General features: G+C 45.5%; 1 protein-coding gene across 1 annotated transcript; it reads left to right on the forward strand.

Moving 5' to 3' along the window:
* The first annotated feature begins 1,191 nt into the window (after positions 1 to 1,191).
* C10H1orf116 (chromosome 10 C1orf116 homolog) lies at positions 1,192 to 13,715 on the forward strand. The gene is made up of 4 exons (XM_053607924.1): positions 1,192 to 1,361; positions 6,357 to 6,542; positions 9,156 to 9,333; positions 10,747 to 13,715. Exons 2-4 carry the CDS (start codon positions 6,438 to 6,440, stop codon positions 12,300 to 12,302), a joined length of 1,839 nt encoding a protein of 612 aa, XP_053463899.1. The 5' UTR covers positions 1,192 to 1,361; positions 6,357 to 6,437; the 3' UTR covers positions 12,303 to 13,715.
* The last annotated feature ends 5,217 nt before the right edge of the window (positions 13,716 to 18,932 follow it).

The following is an 18,932-nucleotide window of genomic DNA, read 5'->3' on the forward strand; positions in this document are numbered from 1 at the left end:
TTATCATTGGTATGAATGCATAAGTGTTTATGTATTGGTTTCATAATAGTATTGAGTACATTGGATACTTTTTTCCATTCTTGAGAACCGTAAAAGTTACTAGTTATCCAGGATAACCTACGTCCAGAAAAAATAAACAGCTCCCAGGGAAAAATCCTACCTGCTAAGAGCAACCTGTGTTCCAGATAGCTGAGATTCTTCCCCAAAGCAGTAGATACTTCTACCTACTCTCTTCTCCCTACGGGTGCCAAAAACCGGCCCACGAAAGGAGACGGGAGTTGCTAAACTGGTTGGTAGTTTCTTTTGTTTTCATTTCTTAATATGCATTGCCACCTTCCATGAACAGCTAAAAGACACCAGAAACCTAAATGACAGAGCGCATGTTTTGTCCTTCCAGGGCTCTCACAGTCACTTTTTCATCAGTACAGGGACCTCTTAGGGGAGAAAGTGGTTTTATTTCCCCCCAGAAATAAATGAGGCTGAGAAAGTTGTTGGCATGTGCTGGGATGAGGGTGGCTCAGCTCCAGCACTCCCGTCCTTAAATCGCCCTTCCTGGGTGGACATGAATGGAGATTGGAGGATTATGAGCTGCTAGGTGTGGGCTTGGGGATGACAGTGATTCTCAACAGCTAGAAAAACTAGTGGAAGATTTTTCCTGGCCACGGAGGATTTTAGCTTGGAGAATTCAGGGGAATACTCAGCTCCAAATGGAAGAAGGCAGTTCTAGATGGGAAACCAAGTTGCGAACAGACCCATAGAAAAAGCACACTGCCGGGCAGCGCCTGTGGCTCAGAGGGGTAGGGCGCTGGCCCCATATGCTGGAGGTGGCAGGTTCACACCCAGCCCTGGCCAAAAACCACAAAAGAAAAAAAAAAAAAGAAAGAAAAAGCACACTGCCCATTAGACTGTATTCCTTTACGTCAAGATTTTTTAAAAATGGTATCTTCAGCTTACTCGCCTTCCTGACACCTCTCCTTTCTTGCAATCTCAGCCCAAACCAGCTGCTCCTCCTTCTAGCCCTCCTGCTTTTAAAAAGTGTTGCTTAATTAGCTCTTATGCTAATTAGAAAGGGAGGGAAAGAGGTGATTGGCTGAGTGAGAACAGCACCGCCGAACCCATTCTCCTCACACCCTCCTGGACAAAACAGCTGGAATGAGAAGCAGGCAGTGGATTGGCTGAGACAGTGGCAGGGTGGGGGTGAGGCAGTACAGATGAAGCATTTACCTGCCTAGGTAAGTCAGGAGGAGGTCAAAAGGAGGAGAAAACAGGAGGAGGCAGGGGAAGCAGTCTCTGTCTCTCTCTCTGCCCTTTGAAATAAAAGGGTACTCTTTTCCTCTCTTCAGCCCCTCAACCCATTGGAGGTGAGTTAATCACTAACCAACTACTGCTTATCCGGCAGCAAGGAGAGGGGCTTCACGGGAAGTATGAGCTGCAGTGTTGGGGGAAGGAAGGGGGCTTCCTCTCGGTTCTCAATTCATGGGGTCTATTCTGGGATCAGAGCGGGTGGGGAGCTTCTTGAGATTGTAGTATTTTTATGGAGACCTGCGCTGGGACACATCTTTTTCATTTACCTATTTAGTTAGATAAACATCTTGTGCAAACAACAAGAAATGAGAATAGTTTTGCCTCGGAAATTTCCATCTCTGAAACTGAATTGTGACTTTGGAAGAGAATAGTTGGAATAGAGGGAGTCAAAATGGGGGGAGCAGAATGTCTTGGTTTTCTTCCAGTGCATTTGTAACAGGAAATTCTCCCCAGGTTTTATCAACTCAGTGTTGATCTTTATTTAAATAAAGGGTACAGGGTGTGTGTGTTCCATCATGGGAGTGTGATAATGGAGCTCTCTGTGGACGGGTGTGTAAGGTATGAGCCATACTAGGTTGTTTGTAAAGGGATGTGAGGTTTGGGCACGTTGGGAAAACTCTTACCTCCAACTACCAGCTATCTTTGGAATCTAGCTGCAATGTCGAGTTGCCCCTTAATAGATACAGAGACTGGCACACAGAAAGCTACTCGGCTGTGCCAGGCCTCACCCACATTAATATTTTATGGCAGCATATCAGATCTGGTGAGAATTCCCAGCAGAAAGTGTGGCAGAGTCTACAGAGAGAAGAACCACACCAGAATAGTGATTTCCTTTAGGTGGTCCAACTGAGAGTTGACAGTGTGTGTGGCAAGTTTACCTGCACCAGGAAGGTGGATGGAGGAGTCGCACAGCAGAGCAGCTAACCACCTCTCCATTAGCCGTCTCAGAGGGTTAACACTCTGGTCACTAAGTTGGCTCTTTTCCTCCTGTTGCAGAGAAGAGGGAAATGGGAAGACCTCAGTGGCAGTCTTCTTCACACACAGCCCTGGGTAAATATGTAGGTTTTCCAGTCCTGGCAATTGGAGCTCACCCCATACCACAGAACTAGCCTACCACACTCTCTGATGGAGAGGTGCCTTAGATGATGAGGTGAGCAATAGTGCCCCTCTGCAATGTGTAATACCCTCTTCAAGAGGGTATTTCTACCCACCCCTTCCCTCAAACCCACTGGTGAGAGGGAAGATTATACCGTTGCCTAAACACACAGAAGCTTGCCCATGTGCCCACAGAGAGGGATCTGCGCACAGTGCACACTTTGTCTTCCGGGCATTTTTTAAGGATGTTCTTCAGCCTAAGGTGCATTTCTGGGTAGTCAGCGAAAAGCAGAGACACCTGGTTTGAGAGATATAGGAAACCTATTTGACTAGTGGGCAGAGAGGCAGAACTCCTGGAGGATATGGGTGAGCTGCTAGTAGAATGATGAGAAGGCCTGGGTCTGTTTGGAAGGTGTGAAGAAGATACCCTGGAGTGGCCTGCAGCCCTCTCCCCACCCCAACCTCTTCCGATGCCAGAACCTCATGTGCAATTTATTTCCTCTTTTCCAGAGTTTGTCTGGTTTCCATGAAGTAGTTAATGTTTAATGTGTCATTGGATGGGTGGCCCTGACTGTAGGCTGTGCATATTTCTTAACCCATTCCCTCCTTCTCTTAAGTCCCCCAAAGAGGTCAAGGGTTAAAAGATATCAAACTCTCACCTTGAGTGTTTTGCTTGTTTCTCAGGCTTCTTATCAGGAAGAAATAAAATATCAATATCGGAGGTTTCGATGGCTGCCCTGAAATAGCCCCCAAGTTTCAAGGTTGTAAAGTTGGTAAAAGGAAATGAGTGCTATTTTTTTTTTAAACCATTCCAACTCTTTGAATCCGAAAACTAGGTATGCCAGCACTTATGAGCTCACTTAGCTTTGGTTTCAGGTTGATTGCTCTCTGTGGTGGTTATGTGGCATCTGCCGACGTGCTCCACCCATGGCAGTTGGTACCATTTCTTTACTCAAGAAATACCTGGTGTTGGGGCAATAAACTGGTCTGGGAGTATAAAGCTGAACCAGATAATTTACAGAGTAAGGTATGAAGTAATAAGAGAAGAATGATCTCATGGCTTTTAATATTTAGTCAGGGGTGGCCAGTGAGCCTTCTTGGGGTGAACATCCTCAAGCCCCTGTTGCTTCTGGACCTTTCGATGCCCTCAGGAGAGCTTCCCTGTATATGCAGGGACGGGCCATTCCCTCCTTCTGTTAGGGAGGAGTTATGGGAAGAGCCCCAGCTTTCTCATCTGCAAAAGGAGGAAAATGTCCTATCCTGCCTATGTCATCACCATGTTATTTTGCAGGTCTAATTAGCATATCTGAAAGCAGTATGTAAGCTCTGGCTTCATGTACTCTTGGGAGCAGCACTAGGCCTATTGCCTTTATCTCTTCAGGACATCCCAGGTTCTGTCTGAGAGTGTGCTAGGCTTCCCTGGGGGGGAGGAGAGCTAGCTAACCACTGTAAAGTCTGAAGCAGAGTTGGAAGAACAGGGTAGTAATTTTCTCTGAAAGTAAGAGGTAGCATCTGCTCACCCATTCATAGAAAATATTATGTTAATTATAGTGAGTCACTTTAAGTATTTATTGCCCCAAGTTTATAGATAAGAAAACTGGAGCCAAAAATTAGACCCTTAGATCTTCACTGACTTCTTGACAACAATATGCCTTTGTCTTGTAAGTGTTGCACCCTTGGTGCCTATTAGGTGCTCATGTTAGTTTAACTAATAATATTCACCCAATTCTACCAAGCCATATATTCTCTGAGAAATAAAGTAAGAAAAAGCTTACAGTGATAGATTAGAAACCAAGAAAAAGCCTTCCAAAAGCCCAACCCAGGCTGAGCAGGTGGCTCACTCATGTAAACCTAGCACTCTGGGAGGCTGAGGTGTATGGATTGCTTGAACTCGAATTCAAGACCAGCCTGAGCAAGAGCAAGACCCTGTCTCTACTCAAAAAAGAAAAAAACTAGCCAGGCATTGTGGTGTATGCCTTTAGTCCCAGCTATGCAGGAGGCTGAGCAAAAGCATTGCTCAAGCCCAAGAGTTTGAGATTGCTGTGAGCTATGATGCCAGGGCACTCCACCCAGGTGACATAGTGAGACTTTGTCTCAAAAAAAAAAAAAAAAAAAAAGCCCAACTCAACAGATGCTAGAGCAGATGACAAGTCCATTCATCCAGCATTTTTTGGTGCTTTTTGTGGGCCTCAATTTATGAGAGATGGATCTTCTTTGCTATAAAGGTGTCAGCCCCACAGAACATCAGGAATGGGCTAGAACATGTACTATCTGTAGCTGGGCAGATATTAACAGAGTAAATAGCTGAGATGACTGAATTTCATCCATGTGATTTCTCCATGTTCCTGTTTCTTTGGGGTTCTAGGTATTGGGGAGCCCTCATGAAAAAACTCTTAAGAGCTGTCTCACCTGGTGTTGATTTATCACTGGGTTTCAGGATGCCTCTGCCCCTCTGGTCCCATCATCTCCTGAGAGGTTCTGGACCCTTGTGAACCACATGTGTCTGGCTCATCAAGGACCTTCCCTTTTCTTCCCCAAGTGCCCTGCCCCTCCTGCCTGCCCCACTTGAGGGACTCCTCCCAAGCAGAAGAAGAGTTCCATACTTGCCAGCCCTGTAGAGTTGGAAGGCTGACTCACCCCACCCAGCCCAAACCTGACTTTGGCACAGGAAATAATTAAAGAGACATCTGCCCTGGCATCCAAACCCCAAGTCCCCAGATCTCAAATACAATGCATTTTTTAAGGATATTTTAACCTAGGGTTAGGAGGGTAGAAAACATCTTGGAAAATGTAGCATGGTATTATAGGGAATCAGATAAAATTTATTCTAATTCCAGCTCTCTCTTTGGCCTTGGAACTATCTTTTAATCTTAATTCTTTAGGATTTCATTTTAACAGAGGGGAGTGCCTGCTTCTGGTATTTTCCACAAACAGGCATATGAAAAGCCTTAGGAATTTCAAAGGGATGATGGCACTACCTTCTGTTGCTACTACTATTATCATAATGAACTTGAAACTTTTTTTTTCTCCTTCCCTCCTCAAGGAGTCAGAGTTGGGAGGAAGCTATCCAGGAAATTTCTCTTTTTTATTTGACACAGACTAGGGTACTTCATTGGGAACACAGGCAACAACAAAGGAGATAATGCACTAGAGAGAAAATAGGTGTCCTATTCAGGTCTCCCAGACTAGGGAGATAATGATGGCCATGGTGGGGGTGGTTGTGATGTTGTTAACTGTGTTAGCAGCTGGCAAGTTCTAGGCCATACACTATGAAAAGTGTTTTATATGGAGTATTATATTTTATTTTCTTGACAATGCTATGAGATGGGTACAGTTAAGTTCTCTGTCCCTTCTCTCAAGTCTATCTATTGTCTCCCATTAAGCCAGAACCCTTCTTTTCTGAACTCTTATTTCTCTTGAGTCAAGTTAGTTTAATTCTAGAAAGATCTTGTCTGTTTCTTATTATAAGAACCGTAATAGTTACTCATTTAACCATTAAATGTATTTACTACCACCTAAACTGTGCTGTCATTTAATCCTAACATTAACTCTATTTAACAAGGAAAGACAGACTCAAAAGAGTGATTTGCTTCAAGTCACATAATTGTAAATGATTAGACGGGGATTTGAACCCAAGACTCAGCTACCTCCAGGACCCAAGTTATTAACTCCTGTATGTATTTATTGTTTATAGTAAAGAAAATGTAGGTTAAGCTCTCTAGTTCAGAGAAAATTAAGTGAAATGATAGAAGCTCCTTTCTGATTAGATGCTTTTCCACCACCTAAATCCGTTCTTCTACATGTATTTGAGTGAGCTCGTGTGTCCTTCCAAGCAGGCCAGGGGTGTCGGGAGCTCTCTGCTTGCTTGGTGTCCTTGCCGCCATGCTGCTTGAGGGCTTGGGCAGAGCCTGGCTGAAGCCTGGGCTCATATGTGGCTTTGATTCTTCTCTTTTCAGGCCCAGCTTGGGACATTCTTCGCTTCCCTTCGCTTCCCCTCTGGGAGCCCCTTTGCCATCCCTGCACCTTGTTTCGGGCAAATGCCTGAGACGGAGCTGTGGCCAGCGGGGCCTGGCTCAGAACCTGTGACCCGCATCGGCAGCTGTGCCAGCATGATGAGCACCACCTCCACCCGCTCAGGATCTGTACGTACCCTCTCTTCTGCAATCTGGCCTGCTTTCCGCACCTCCGCCCTGCCCTGCCCTCCCGCCTGTCCCGCTGGCTGCACCTTCTCTTTCATCTTCCTGGTCAGAGAGTGAATCACAATATCAATGGGTGCTTTCTGCCTCTGAGTCAGCCCAGGTGCTGAAGAAAACAGGGTGGGACGCCCTAGAGAGCATTAGGACAAATGAGACGTTCCTCCCCCACCTCCAATTTTCATTAGACTAGAGGGTTGAATTGAGGAGAGAGAGTTATCCGAGGTCATGGTGGAAATCAGAACTTAGGTTCTTGTGGCATATAGATTCTTGAAGTTCTCTGCCATGAGCAGCACTACTTCAGTCTCTTACAAAGATCAAAGAAAATAGAGTACTTAAGAGTCTGTGTTCTGAAGCCAAACAGATCTGAGTTCTCTACTTATAAGCTATGTGATCTTTGGAAAATTATTTAATTTCTTTAAACTTATTAGTCTTTTCAGTTTTCAAACAGGGATAAAATTTACACAGAATTCTTTGCCTTTTTGAGGGGAATAATACGAGACAGAGGTAAAGCACCCAGCATATGCCTCTGCATAGAAAAGAAATGGTCTATCCAGGAGCAGAAACTGAGTCTCTTCCAAAGACACTGTATAAATTGTCATTTTTCTAGGCATTTTTTTTCTTGAAACAAAGTCTCACTCTGTTGTGTACAGTGCTATGGCACCAGTCTAGCTCACGGCAACCTCTAACTCCCGGGCTCAAGTGATCTTCCTACCTCAGCCTCCTGAACAGCTGGGACTGCAGGTGCCTGCCACAATGCTCAGCTAATTTTTTCTATTTTTAGTAGAGATGGGATCTCACTCTTGCTCAGACTTGTTGGGTGTGAATTTAAATCTCAGTTGTTGTAAGGCTGTTGTGAAAGAGTCAATCTGCCCTTGTTCACATGGAAGCATTCCTTTGTTGTTCATGCTTGTCACATGCCTAGGTATGCTAGAGGATTTATACTTTCATGCTTTATATCCTACAGAGGTTTTTGAAAATTTAAGGATTATAAAGGTTCCTGCCGCATGTAAAGGATGTTTAATATACTCAATGGATTTCGATATGTAAAAGTGGAGTAGAAAAAGCAACACACACAAATCCAAAGCACAGGCAATCTATACAAAACTTCTTTTTGACCCTAGATGATAGGACCATAGACAGAGAGATCTTTCTGTTTCTGTCAGGCTGAAGCCAATATGAATAGTCATGTACCACTGGAAGCAGAAAGTGGCAGGGATTAAAGATTTTCAAAGTGAACCATTCATAAAGGAGAAATTCAGAGTTGGCTTATCCTTGGTGAGACTATCTTAGAAGGCAGAGGACAATAGAGGAGATCTTTCGATGAGTAACTCATAGAGTTGGCTTTAGGGCTCCCAAGACCTATTCGGGACTTCCCTTACCACATAGACCCCAGCCAGTCACCTAACAAGTAGCTCTTTAAGGGGCCCAGACAACTGGAAGGGTTGTTCAATACTCCTCTCCCCTCATTGCAGGATACTTTTAGAGTTGTCTCAAAATCTTTCCTGGCCATCTTAGTAAGTCTGAGGAAGATCCAATGCTAAAGTGTCCCAAGTGTTAAGAAGAATGATGGAGATGCCAAGAAGAGACTCAGGTTGAATTACTTATATTCACATTTATCCTTTTGGTTTTCCTGTCAACCTCCTCCTTGGAAGAATAACTATTCTATCAACCTTCCTGCCTTGGTAGAGTATGGACAGTAACCATCTGAGATGGCCATAGTATTTGCTTCCAAACATCCCTATGTGCTTGCTCTCTCATCATGAAAATGATCTTCTTAAATAGCTACTTAATACTAAGCTACTTTCCCCTCTCTCCATACCAGTCAGTTTCCCTACCCTTTCTCCTTCCCTCAGTAAGCTAATATTTGCTTAAGAAATTCGTGCTTATTTGAATGTTAGCCAGAGCCAAATGTCATCAAGAAAACAAACATACAAGGGGAAAAACCCTGTATGGAATGCAACTCAAAGTCAAGTGTAAATTATTTAGTGTATTTATCTGTGGCTAGCCATGCCCCTGTTCCCATTGGCCTGGCAGCCTGTAGTTGGTTGTATTTCTTGTTTGTCCTCATACTGTCCTTAACATACCAGATCAAGTATGCAGAAGTACTTTGAAAAGTTAAAAGCAATACCAGTCAAGTCTCAGGTCAAATAATTATGTTGTCCATATAATTTGGAGCTAACTCAGAGACACACAAAATAAAGTACTCGACAAAGGTCTCATAGAAGAATTTGAACTGGAACCTGGGACTGCTTCTGCTCTGTGCCCCTAGGCATTCCACCTAGGACTGAGCAAAAGAGGGGCCCTGCCGTCTGCCTGGCCAGCAGCAGAGCAGGGGGCTAGTGGGCCAGCTGCCTGGCAGTCGTGCTCTCCCTTGTACCTGTTGTATAGGGAAGCAACACTGGCTGGTTTGCAGAGTAGCACCAGGAAAGGTTTCCAGCCCTTCAGCATTCCTTCCCCATGGCAGGGAGGTTCTCAGGCCCCGCCAGTTTCTGCCAAAGGAGCTCCCTCTCACAGCTCCCCCTCCTTCCCCTTGTTCCTTTCCTCTCTTTTCCCCCACAGAGTGACAGCAGCTACGACTTCCTATCCGCTGCAGAGAAAGAGTGTCTGCTTTTCCTAGAGGAAACCATTGGTGCATTGGACACTGAGGCTGACAGTGGACTGTCCACGGACGAATCTGAGCCAGCCACAACCCCCCAAGGATCCCTAGCACTGCCCGTAACCCAGCCTACTCCCTTGGGTAAGACAGACTATCTGGGATAGGGCCTCTGGCAAAACCCAGAAAATCGGTGCATCCTCTAGACCCTTTCTGCCTCTCCTGCCCTCTGCTTTGAAGGTCGTAGGCAGAAGGAACAGCTGCATTCCTCACCATTCTCCTGGCTAGAATAAAGCCTGTCTCTGGAAGAGAGGGGAGACCACCAACAGGCCTGCTGACTCTGCCTGTCCCTGAGGCCTGGGAAGGAAAGCAGATTGACCATCTCCCATCCTCCTATGGAAAATTCTAAAGAGATATGACCACAGAGGTGGAGGAGGGAGATAGGGAGGACAAGGTAGTTGGCTCTGGAGAGACCAAGCCAGTCTGGGGCTATAATCTGGGTGACACACATGACAAGGCCATGAGAGATAAGAAGAGTGAAGGGCTCTCCCAAGTGCAGTGGGCAGTGTGCCTCGAGTTTGTTGAAGAGTGTGAAGAGCCAGTAGAGTTCAGGCTTAGCGGAAGAAGACAGGCTGGCACATGAGTGAGGCCTTGAGTATGGGGCAATATATCCCAGGATGTGAGGAGCATTTTACTCCTGAGGACAATCTCACTGATGTCAGAGTAAATTAAAACAGCTTTGAAAAGTTAAAAGTAACACCAGTCAAGTCTCAGGTCAAATAATTATGTTGTCCATATAACTTGGAGCTTTCTCAGAGACACAAAAAGTAAAGTATTTGACAAAGGTCACACGGAGGAATTTGAACTAGAACCTAGGGGTGCTTCTGCTCTGTGCCCCTAGGCATTCCACCCAGGATTGACCAAAAAAGAGGGCCTTGCCATCTGCCTGGATGCAAATTTCTTTTATTTATTCATTTAGCAAACATTTATTTAGAATGTGTTAGACCCTCCCTGGAGTTAGAGCAGTAAATGCGGACGTAGGGTTTTGCTGTCCTTGGGGCTGACTCACCAGCTGGTGGGCCTGGTGGGGCATATGCCTGGCTTGCTGAAAGGAAAGAAGTCCTGTCCCTGTCTGGTACAAGGACATTATGGCTATTCCAGAATCATCCAGGTGCTCATAGAAAGTAAAAGTAGGAGAAGACAGAAGGCTGGTCAAAGTAAGAGCAAATCGCTTGTTCATATGTTTCCCTTGGTCTCAGTTACCTGGGAGCCCAAAAATAGCTGGAAGGAACCATCCTGAGTCTACCCCCAGCTCTGGTAACTCTGTAGAAGATCAGAGAGAGCCTGGTCAAGGACATGGAGCAATTGGGAGTCCACTCTCACCAACCACTATGAAAAATTAATCCTCAGTCAAAAGGAATCTGCTACTATTGATCTTAATGATATCCAGATAAGAGTACTGTCCTTATGAAAGCAACAAAAACAAAAGCCAACCCATTCGTTGTGGTCAGGCCCTCACCTCTGTCTACTTTTTTGTGTTCTCCCTGATCCATGCAGGAATTCCAGAGGGGACAACCATTCATCAAGAACCAGAGCCAAGGAGAGTGACTCAGTCTTACTCATCCCATCCTCCTGAGCCCCAAGGTCTGGGCCTCAGGTCTGGCTCCTACAGCCTCCCACGAAATATCCACATTGGCCAAAACCAGAACCTCAAGAAAAGTACCACCCAGGCTAATAGCCACATCCCTGGAGACTCTGAGAAGCTTGTAGCAGAGCCAGAGCAAGTCAACCAGGGAAGTACGCCCAGTCAGGCACCTGCCAACCCCCAGGAGGCTGCCCCAGATTTGGACGTGGCCCTCATCCCTCCCCCAGAGGCTTTCCGGGACACCCAGCCAGAGCAGTGTAGAGAAGACGGCTTACCCAAGGGATCAAGACAGCAGAGCCACATACTCCAGCCCCATATGCCAGCCAGCCCCCAGAAGACAGAGCAAATTTCTTCAGAGTCCATGTCCCAAAAAGCCAAGGATAAAGAATCAGAGGAGAAGGCAAGACAACCACAGCCTCAGCCTGCCATGTTGTCTCAGAATGCAAGAGCTGAGGATACTCCCCTCCCATCAGGGGAGGACCCAAATGCCCGACTGGCTCCCATCACGGCCTCTAAGCCCCGGAAGTTGCCACCTAATATTGTCCTGAAGAGCAGCCGAAGAAGTTTCCATAGTGATCCCCAGAACTGGCTGTCCCGCCACACTGAGACTGCCTCTGGAGATGCTGGTGTGGTCTCCTCATCAGTACAGGAGCAGAGGAAAGCACGTAGAGAAGCACTGGAGAAGCTGGGGTTACCCCAGGACCAAGAGGAGCCTGGTTTCCACTTAAGTAAACCCCGCAGCTCCATCAGACTCAAGGAGCCTCGTGATCAGTACCCTTCCCCGGCCCCTGCCCCAGCTCCAGCGCAGCCTGCAGGTGCAGCTCAGATCTCAGCAGCGGTGCCTGCTGCAGGGAAGCCTCCAGGTCCGGTGTGGGGACCTTCACCAATGCAGCCTCCTGCTCCGGCTCTAGCTCAGGGGTCTTCTCCAAGCAAAGTTTTGATTCCTGCCCAGGAAACCCCTCGTGGGAATGTTGCATCTGCCAAATCCATGCCAATTTCCATCCCCAAGGCATCAAGGGCAAGTAGTCCTCTGACCCAGCTAGACTCAGGGCTGACTCTCCAGAAGAGCAGCATCCCTGGTCTGAGACAGATGAACTTCAAGTCCAACACTCTGGAGCGTTCAGGTGTGGGGCTGAGCAGCTACCTCTCAGCTGAGAAAGACACCAGCCCCAAAACCAGCACTTCTCTGGAAAAGACCTCGTTCTTGGACAAAGTCTCACCCAGCGTTCTACGTAACTCCAGGCCCCGGCCTGCATCCCTGGGCACGGGGAAAGACTTTGTAGGTATCCAAGTGGGCAAGTTGGCTGACCTTGAGCAAGAGCGGAGCTCTAAGCGCCTGTCATACCAAGGACAGAGCCGTGACAAGCTTCCTCGACCCCTTTGTGTCAGTGTCAAGATTTCGCCAAAGGGCATCCCTGGTGAACATAGAAGGGAGGCCCTGAAGAAGCTGGGACTGCTGAAGGAGTAGACTCTGGCCATCTCCATTGCCAACACTGACCCATTCCCATGGCACCAGGACAGAGGAGGGCTCCACTTAGGAGCTTTGAGCACCTCACGACCTGGGGCTCGGGCAAGGATAGGCTTCTCTCAGGCACTCTGAGGTGAAAGGGAGAGAGAGATTTGAGTCCAAGCATACGTTTATATTCATAGTGTTATGCCATTGAGAGCCAGGACAGATCTCCCTGAAGGTGATTTCCACAAGTGTGTGTGTGTGTATGTGTGCATGTGCGTTATGTGTATATCACTGAAGCTATTTATGGAACACAGACTCATTGCTCAGAGTTTTCCCTTGCCAGTGATTTTCCTACAGCAATGAGTAGACTTCACCCTCACTAGAACTGAACAGAGAAGGGTGGCCAAGCCTGGGAAGAAAAGCCAAATGAGACAATGAAAGTGCCAGTGACTTGAAAAAAGTTACGTTTCGCAAATGCAAGGTCATGTAAAGTGTGGGCCTCCCAGAGTCCCCACAGTGGATAGAGACTGGTTCGCATATTGCTTTCCCAGCAACTGATTCCTTTCTCAGTTCGAGCCTTCTAGATAAAGCTTGGGGCCAAGAGGAGTTGGTTTGTTATCTCTTCACCCATTGCCTTCTTGTTATCACCAGTCTCAACATATGACACATCACTGTCACTAAACATCTCGGTTGACTGATAACAGAACAGCTCTTGCTGGTCTAAAGAGGCAGGATAAGTGACCAGATACTTGTGCCTCTACCTCTACCAGGGAGAGTATTTGTCTGTGGACTTGATAAATTCAATAACAAACTGTGCTATCATCCCTGATGCTGATATCCTATTCTTCCTGCTCTCCTGTCTCAGTCTGTACCTGGCTTACCCCAGGGCTGGGCTGACACTGGATGGGGGCCTCAGTCCAGAGGTTTCATAGATACCAAAGAACTGTTTCAGACCATCTATGCCATGCATGGGAGTTTAAATTTCCTCAATTCCAGTGGTGGAAAATCAACACAATTTCATGGAAATTCAGCTGGGAGGGACCTCAGAAGAGCCCTGACTCAGCCAAGGCCACTTCACCTTTTAGTGACAGAGCTGAGACCAGAACCCTGGAGCTCGTGATTCCTGCTGCCTCCCCTCAGCGAATGCTCTTGGACATCCACACAGCACCAAGGAACCATAGTCACTGTCAAAGACCCACCCTTAGGGCTTTTTAGGATGCTCAAGTATCTTCTGAAGCATCAGAAATTAAATATTGCTCAGGATGAGCAAGGCTCGTGATTCCTGCTGCCTCCCCTCAGCCAGTGCTCTTGGACATCCACACAGCACCAAGGAACCATAGTCACTGTCAGAGACCCACCCCTAGAGCTTTTTAGGATGCTCAAGTATCTTCTGAAGCATCAGAAATTAAATATTGCTCAGGATGACAAATATCTAGTGCTGTGTTTTTGAAATTTTATCTTTTGAAAGCAGCTATACAGTAACTCATTATCAACCAGAATACCGTGCCCCCAATTCCCTGACCAAGTTGTACAACTTGAGCACAAGGAGGATATAATGGGTAGGTGGTGTGGGCTTGTGAATACAAGCTTGGAGGTTAGACATGGCAGACATGACTTTTAAGAAATCAATCGTCTTCATGGTTGTGAGCTGGGTGGAGTCCAGGATGCCCAGATGTGAGTGGCAGGTATAGGGACTGCTGTTGGAAAGGTGTCCTTTATGTCTTCTGAGCATTTCTGGGCCATGTCCTCATGATACAACACCATCAAGGCTCAGAATTCCTGCAAATGATGAGAAGTTATGGCACTGAACAACAAATGGCTCCACCCCATAATGGTATGTGGGGTGCAGGTGTGGCAGTTTCTATGTACATTCACTCGCACTCCCCAAACCCTGGGGCCTCCTTCCTGGTGCTGAGGGAGGATCTGCCCTGTCTTGGCCCATGGCTAGCCAGGCCATGTCATTTTTATTTTTTTTAATTTTGAGAAGTCATTTATTTCAGTGAGGGTACAGCCGGGTCAAAACCGGCTGGATTTTGTTAGGTAGAGTCCCTCTTGTAGTTATTTCCCACACACAAAAGATGTGCCAAACCCTATCATATTACAGACTCCCAGGAAGGGGGAAGGCTGCCTTCTAGAAGACCAATGTGTCTTGGTGTATTTCGCTGAGCTGCTTCATCTGTATATTTCAAGACATAACCTGACGAAAGTTCACCTCATTCTTTATTATCTAATTGCCCTGATTACTAGGGAAACTTGGGAATAGCTAGAAGTAAAACTGTAGAACTCAGTAGGAATCTGGGTGCCTGGCATCCACACAAGCCTGACCAACACATGTCGGTCAGGAATACCCCCTGTTATACATAGTAACCCCACACCCTGCCAAAGGTCATTTCTTTCCCAAAGTTACATATAGCCTGCACCTGTCCACCCACATCCTCATGCTAATGACATCCTCATGCTTTTCCCACTTGTCCTAATCTGAGAGACTCTCCCTTTGTTATTTAAAAATACTATGCTTTTCCACATCCTTGTTCTTCAAAGAACATATTCTGCTCCAAGGATGGTCTTTGGGCTTCAGGAATAGAATAATGAATATAAACTCCGATATCTTCATTTTGAACAGGGGCAAGAGGATGTAGTGGGGATCCCCACCACCGTGAACATGGTCCCAGACCCACCTGTGCTAACTATCTGTCTTCCTGTGTCTATACAGGACTGCTCTGCATCCCACTTAAATTAAGTGGGTAGGAGGTGAGAGAGAGTCAGAGCCACTCTTACTCTTTTTCAGAGAATTTTCCGTTGAAGTTGTAAAGGCCATTCATTTGATTTTAAAAATGAAAGCAACAATGTACTCCTACTTGGCTTGGACCTCTGCTATGCTCTACCATAATCTTGTAGCCACTGGTCATAAACTACCAACCACAAACTGACAAACACAGTAGCTGGCTCCTCCCAGCCTGGCACAGTAGGGTCTGCATGTTCAGATGTGTTAATAGCTGTTCCTCAGACTCACAATTCTTGTGCTACTGGAGAATTCTGCATTCTGACCCCCTGGGGCAGGAGTTCATGCCATTTCACACAGAGGTTAGGGACCAGGCCCACTCACCTCTCACAGGCTGGGGTGTTGCAGATGTGCAAATGCTGGTGCTTGTCTCATGGAGAAAGGACAGCCTGGAGAGAAGGCCCTCACAGATGTCCTGGGTTTGAGCTGGAAGTGTGGATTGAAGAGTGTAGAGTTTCTGTGAGTGTGAGATGAATCCCTCCATCCTCTGATCCTGACTCTACCTGTAGGCCAGGAAGGACCATACTGTCAGCATATAGGGCTGTGATTTCACAGCCTAGAGGAGGAGCCACGGGGATGGGCAGGAGAAAGGACATTCATCTCCATCAAAGTCCAAGGGGGAGTGCAGATGGAACATTTCTGTGCTCCTTTCTTCATGTTTAGATGGAGAATTTAGATCTGGGTTCATATTCAATCTACCTCACTTACAGGAACCGTGGGGACATCACTTTAACTTTCTGAACCTCAGAGTCTTTGACTATAAAAGAAGTAAAATAATAACATCCATTCAAGATAATTGAGATGAATAAGTGACATAAAATAGGTAAAGCTCAGTTCTTGGCCCAGTGTAGCTACGCAGTAAATGGCAGTATTATCTTCTGGATCTTATTTCTTTCTTCTCAAAGAGGATGAACATAGACAGGGTTGAAAGCCAAGAGCTCAAACAACTCAGCTCTGAGAGAAAAAGAGAGCTTGCTGCATAGGAAAGGTCCAAAGTAACAACCAGGCTTTGTCACACCCTCCAGTTGACTCAACTTTACCCATGCCATGTTTCCTGGAATTTGAAAGGAAAGAGATCATCACTCATATATTGGGGGATTTGGACTGGACTGTGTTCTAGATTCATGCTAGCCCAGAAATGAATGTCTCAGTAAGTTCAAAAACATTATTTAGAAAAATCTACACCATAATTACAGTATAGTCTAAGGCAAACTACAACCCATAGAACCTAAGAGCCAAAAGGAAACATTTCATTTCTCTAATTCAACCTCCTGCCTATAGAAGAATTATGTCTATAGTCAGATATATGTATAACAGCAATGGGTGGGTGGGAGAGGAAGACAGCATTCTCTACCTCCTCACCTTCACTACACCATGATTGTGAACCAGCTCCACCACACTCTTCCTAAGGGGTAATCCAAGGCCTCCTCTGGATTATTTCTCTGCTCTGTTCACTGCCTGGATATAAGGAGACATTTTTTTTACCTCCTCTTGGAGTGACTCTTGTACCTCAATCCTTCAGGCAGAATCTCCTTTGCAACCAAAGACACTGGTAGGTCTCAGAGGGATAAAGGAGATACTCTTCAGTTACAGGTAGTTAAAAAAAAATCGCATCATTAGCCTTTTAAGATGACTTGAAAACAAGGTCAGTTCCAACCCTTATCTTCTGCCAGTCCTCTTCCCACCTTAAAAGTCAGGGATACCCTGTGATTCTGACCCTACACATTGGGAAGGAGCATCACCCCATGGGTACCCTGCCCACCTGAGTAACTGCTCTCCTTGGGTTCCCAGGCTCCTGCAAGATGCAGCTGGAGTGATTGCCAATGGTTCTTCATTGTTTTTTTTCTTCCTTGTGGAGCTGGGCTTTCTCCCCATGGAGCTGCTCTCTTGTTTTCTGATCTAAGTGTCTGGAAGACCAGGGCAGATTTCTCTGTTTGAGAAGTTTCTCATGGATATCCCCTCTGTGCTCTCTCCCCTAAGTCCACTGTGATGTCTCATCCTCAACATATCCAAACACATATGAAACCATGTGGGAATCTCCAGCTCTGATCCCCTTACAGTGCTCTGTATCTCACTGATTGGCACTACATCCATCCAATCACCAAGGCCCCAAACCAAAACACCAAATTCCTTCACCCTCAGTAGTCTGCCCACCATACCATGGGATGTCACCTCCAAACATCTTCAACTCTGTCCTCTTTTCTTCTTTCTGACACCACCACCACTGTCCCAGTACCCTACTACCTAGTCTTCTGGATAACAGCTGCAGCTTTTCAATTGTTTTCTTCACATCCACCCAACCCCACCCTGGCCTCTACCCCACTCAGCAACCAGAATGACTTTTTCATCTGTAGGTTACTTTTTCATGTAAGAAAAAGGGGGACTTAAGAAAAAACACACGTATATGAATGTTTATGCAAAAAGAAATACAGGGAGAGTCAACCAAAAACTAATGTGATTGATCAGCTACAGCCTGTGGGAAGGGACACAGGGGGAAAAAGGGTGATGAGAAGTACAGGGGAACTGCACTTTGCTGAGTATAAATTGAAATACAGTTGAAAACCAAGGTAATGTTTCACATAACAAATAATTAAATAAATGAATAAGCAAATAAATAACAAGGTATGTGTGTATAGGGAGAGGGGGAATCCAAAATGGAATACAGAGAGTAACAAAACAGAATTCTCTATTAAGAATGAATGACATAACTACACAGAAGGTGTTGAAAAAGAAAAGAGCTAAGCTGAGTAATTTGGGAAAAATAAGACATGCTATGACTCTATGCTTTTAAAAAGACAAATTCTATTTGCTAAATGTGTTTTTAATATTTATGGACCAGCAATTCTGAAACTACTTTGTGTGTGTTACAGAATTGAACAAATAGAACTATATTATGGATTCAAAAAAAGACAAGTTTCTTATTGTTGGAAAAAGGAGTAATAAATTAGAAAATAGAGACTGGAATAAACCCTGTGAAATTAAAATGAAATTAAAAATATCCATATAAACAAGTGATTTTGATAGGAGATAGATAGATAGATAGATAGATACAAAAGTTTGGATACTTATGTATGTCCATATACATATTTCCCAGCTCTAGCCACTGTGAGGGTTCTGGGAGCAGTGCACCTCAGTAGCATTAGTAGGCTGAGCACATCTAGTACCCAGACCTTGGTTTCTATATACCATTTTCTGCAAAAAGTAACAAGAACTCTTTGAAGAACTGCAGGGTCAGGGCAGGGGAAAGATACAATGGACTTGAAACAAACCCACTCATCCCAGTGGCAATACTTATGTGCCCTGAGAGTAGGTACAGAGCCGGTTAAGAGGGCCAGAGATTGTGGAGGGCTTGTGTGCTGTGCAAAGGATTTGGAATTTGATCTTGTAAGCAGTGAAGAGCCAATGGAAGATTGCAAGAAGAGGAATGGTAGGATCAAATTTGTATTTTATAAAGGCTCTGGCTAAGGCTGTGGAGAATGGAACCTACTGCAGCAATACTAGAACAAAGAAACCAGCTAGGGGACTTTCACTAGTCAAGGATGCTTTTGACTGCAAGTAACAGAATCCCATATGGCTTAAATAAGTGGGGACTTACCTTTCTCTCATAATGAGAAATCTTAAGATGGGTGGCTATGAACTTTGGTCAGAGATAGAGGCACTGATATTCTCTATACTTTTTCCTTGGTGATTGCAAAAATGGTGATTACAGTTATGTAGGTACTCAAAGGATAAAGAAGGATAAGAAAAAAGTGCTAGCAGCTATATCTGTCATTATTAAGAAAGCAAAATCTTCCCCAGAAACTCTTCAATAGACTTTCTTTTAGGTGTCATTGGCTAGAACTATGTCACAAGTCACCTCTGGC

This window comes from Nycticebus coucang, chromosome 10 (assembly GCF_027406575.1).
Source record: "Nycticebus coucang isolate mNycCou1 chromosome 10, mNycCou1.pri, whole genome shotgun sequence".
Lineage (NCBI taxonomy): Eukaryota > Metazoa > Chordata > Mammalia > Primates > Lorisidae > Nycticebus > Nycticebus coucang.

Coding starts and splice junctions, on each gene's coding strand:
- C10H1orf116 (XM_053607924.1), top strand. CDS start 6,438: ATGCCTGAGACGGAGCTGTGGCCAGCGGGGCCTGGCTCAGAACCTGTG. Junction 6,543..9,155: donor CCTCCACCCGCTCAGGATCT/GTACGTACCCTC, acceptor TTTCCCCCACAG/AGTGACAGCAGCTACGACTT. Junction 9,334..10,746: donor AACCCAGCCTACTCCCTTGG/GTAAGACAGACT, acceptor TGATCCATGCAG/GAATTCCAGAGGGGACAACC.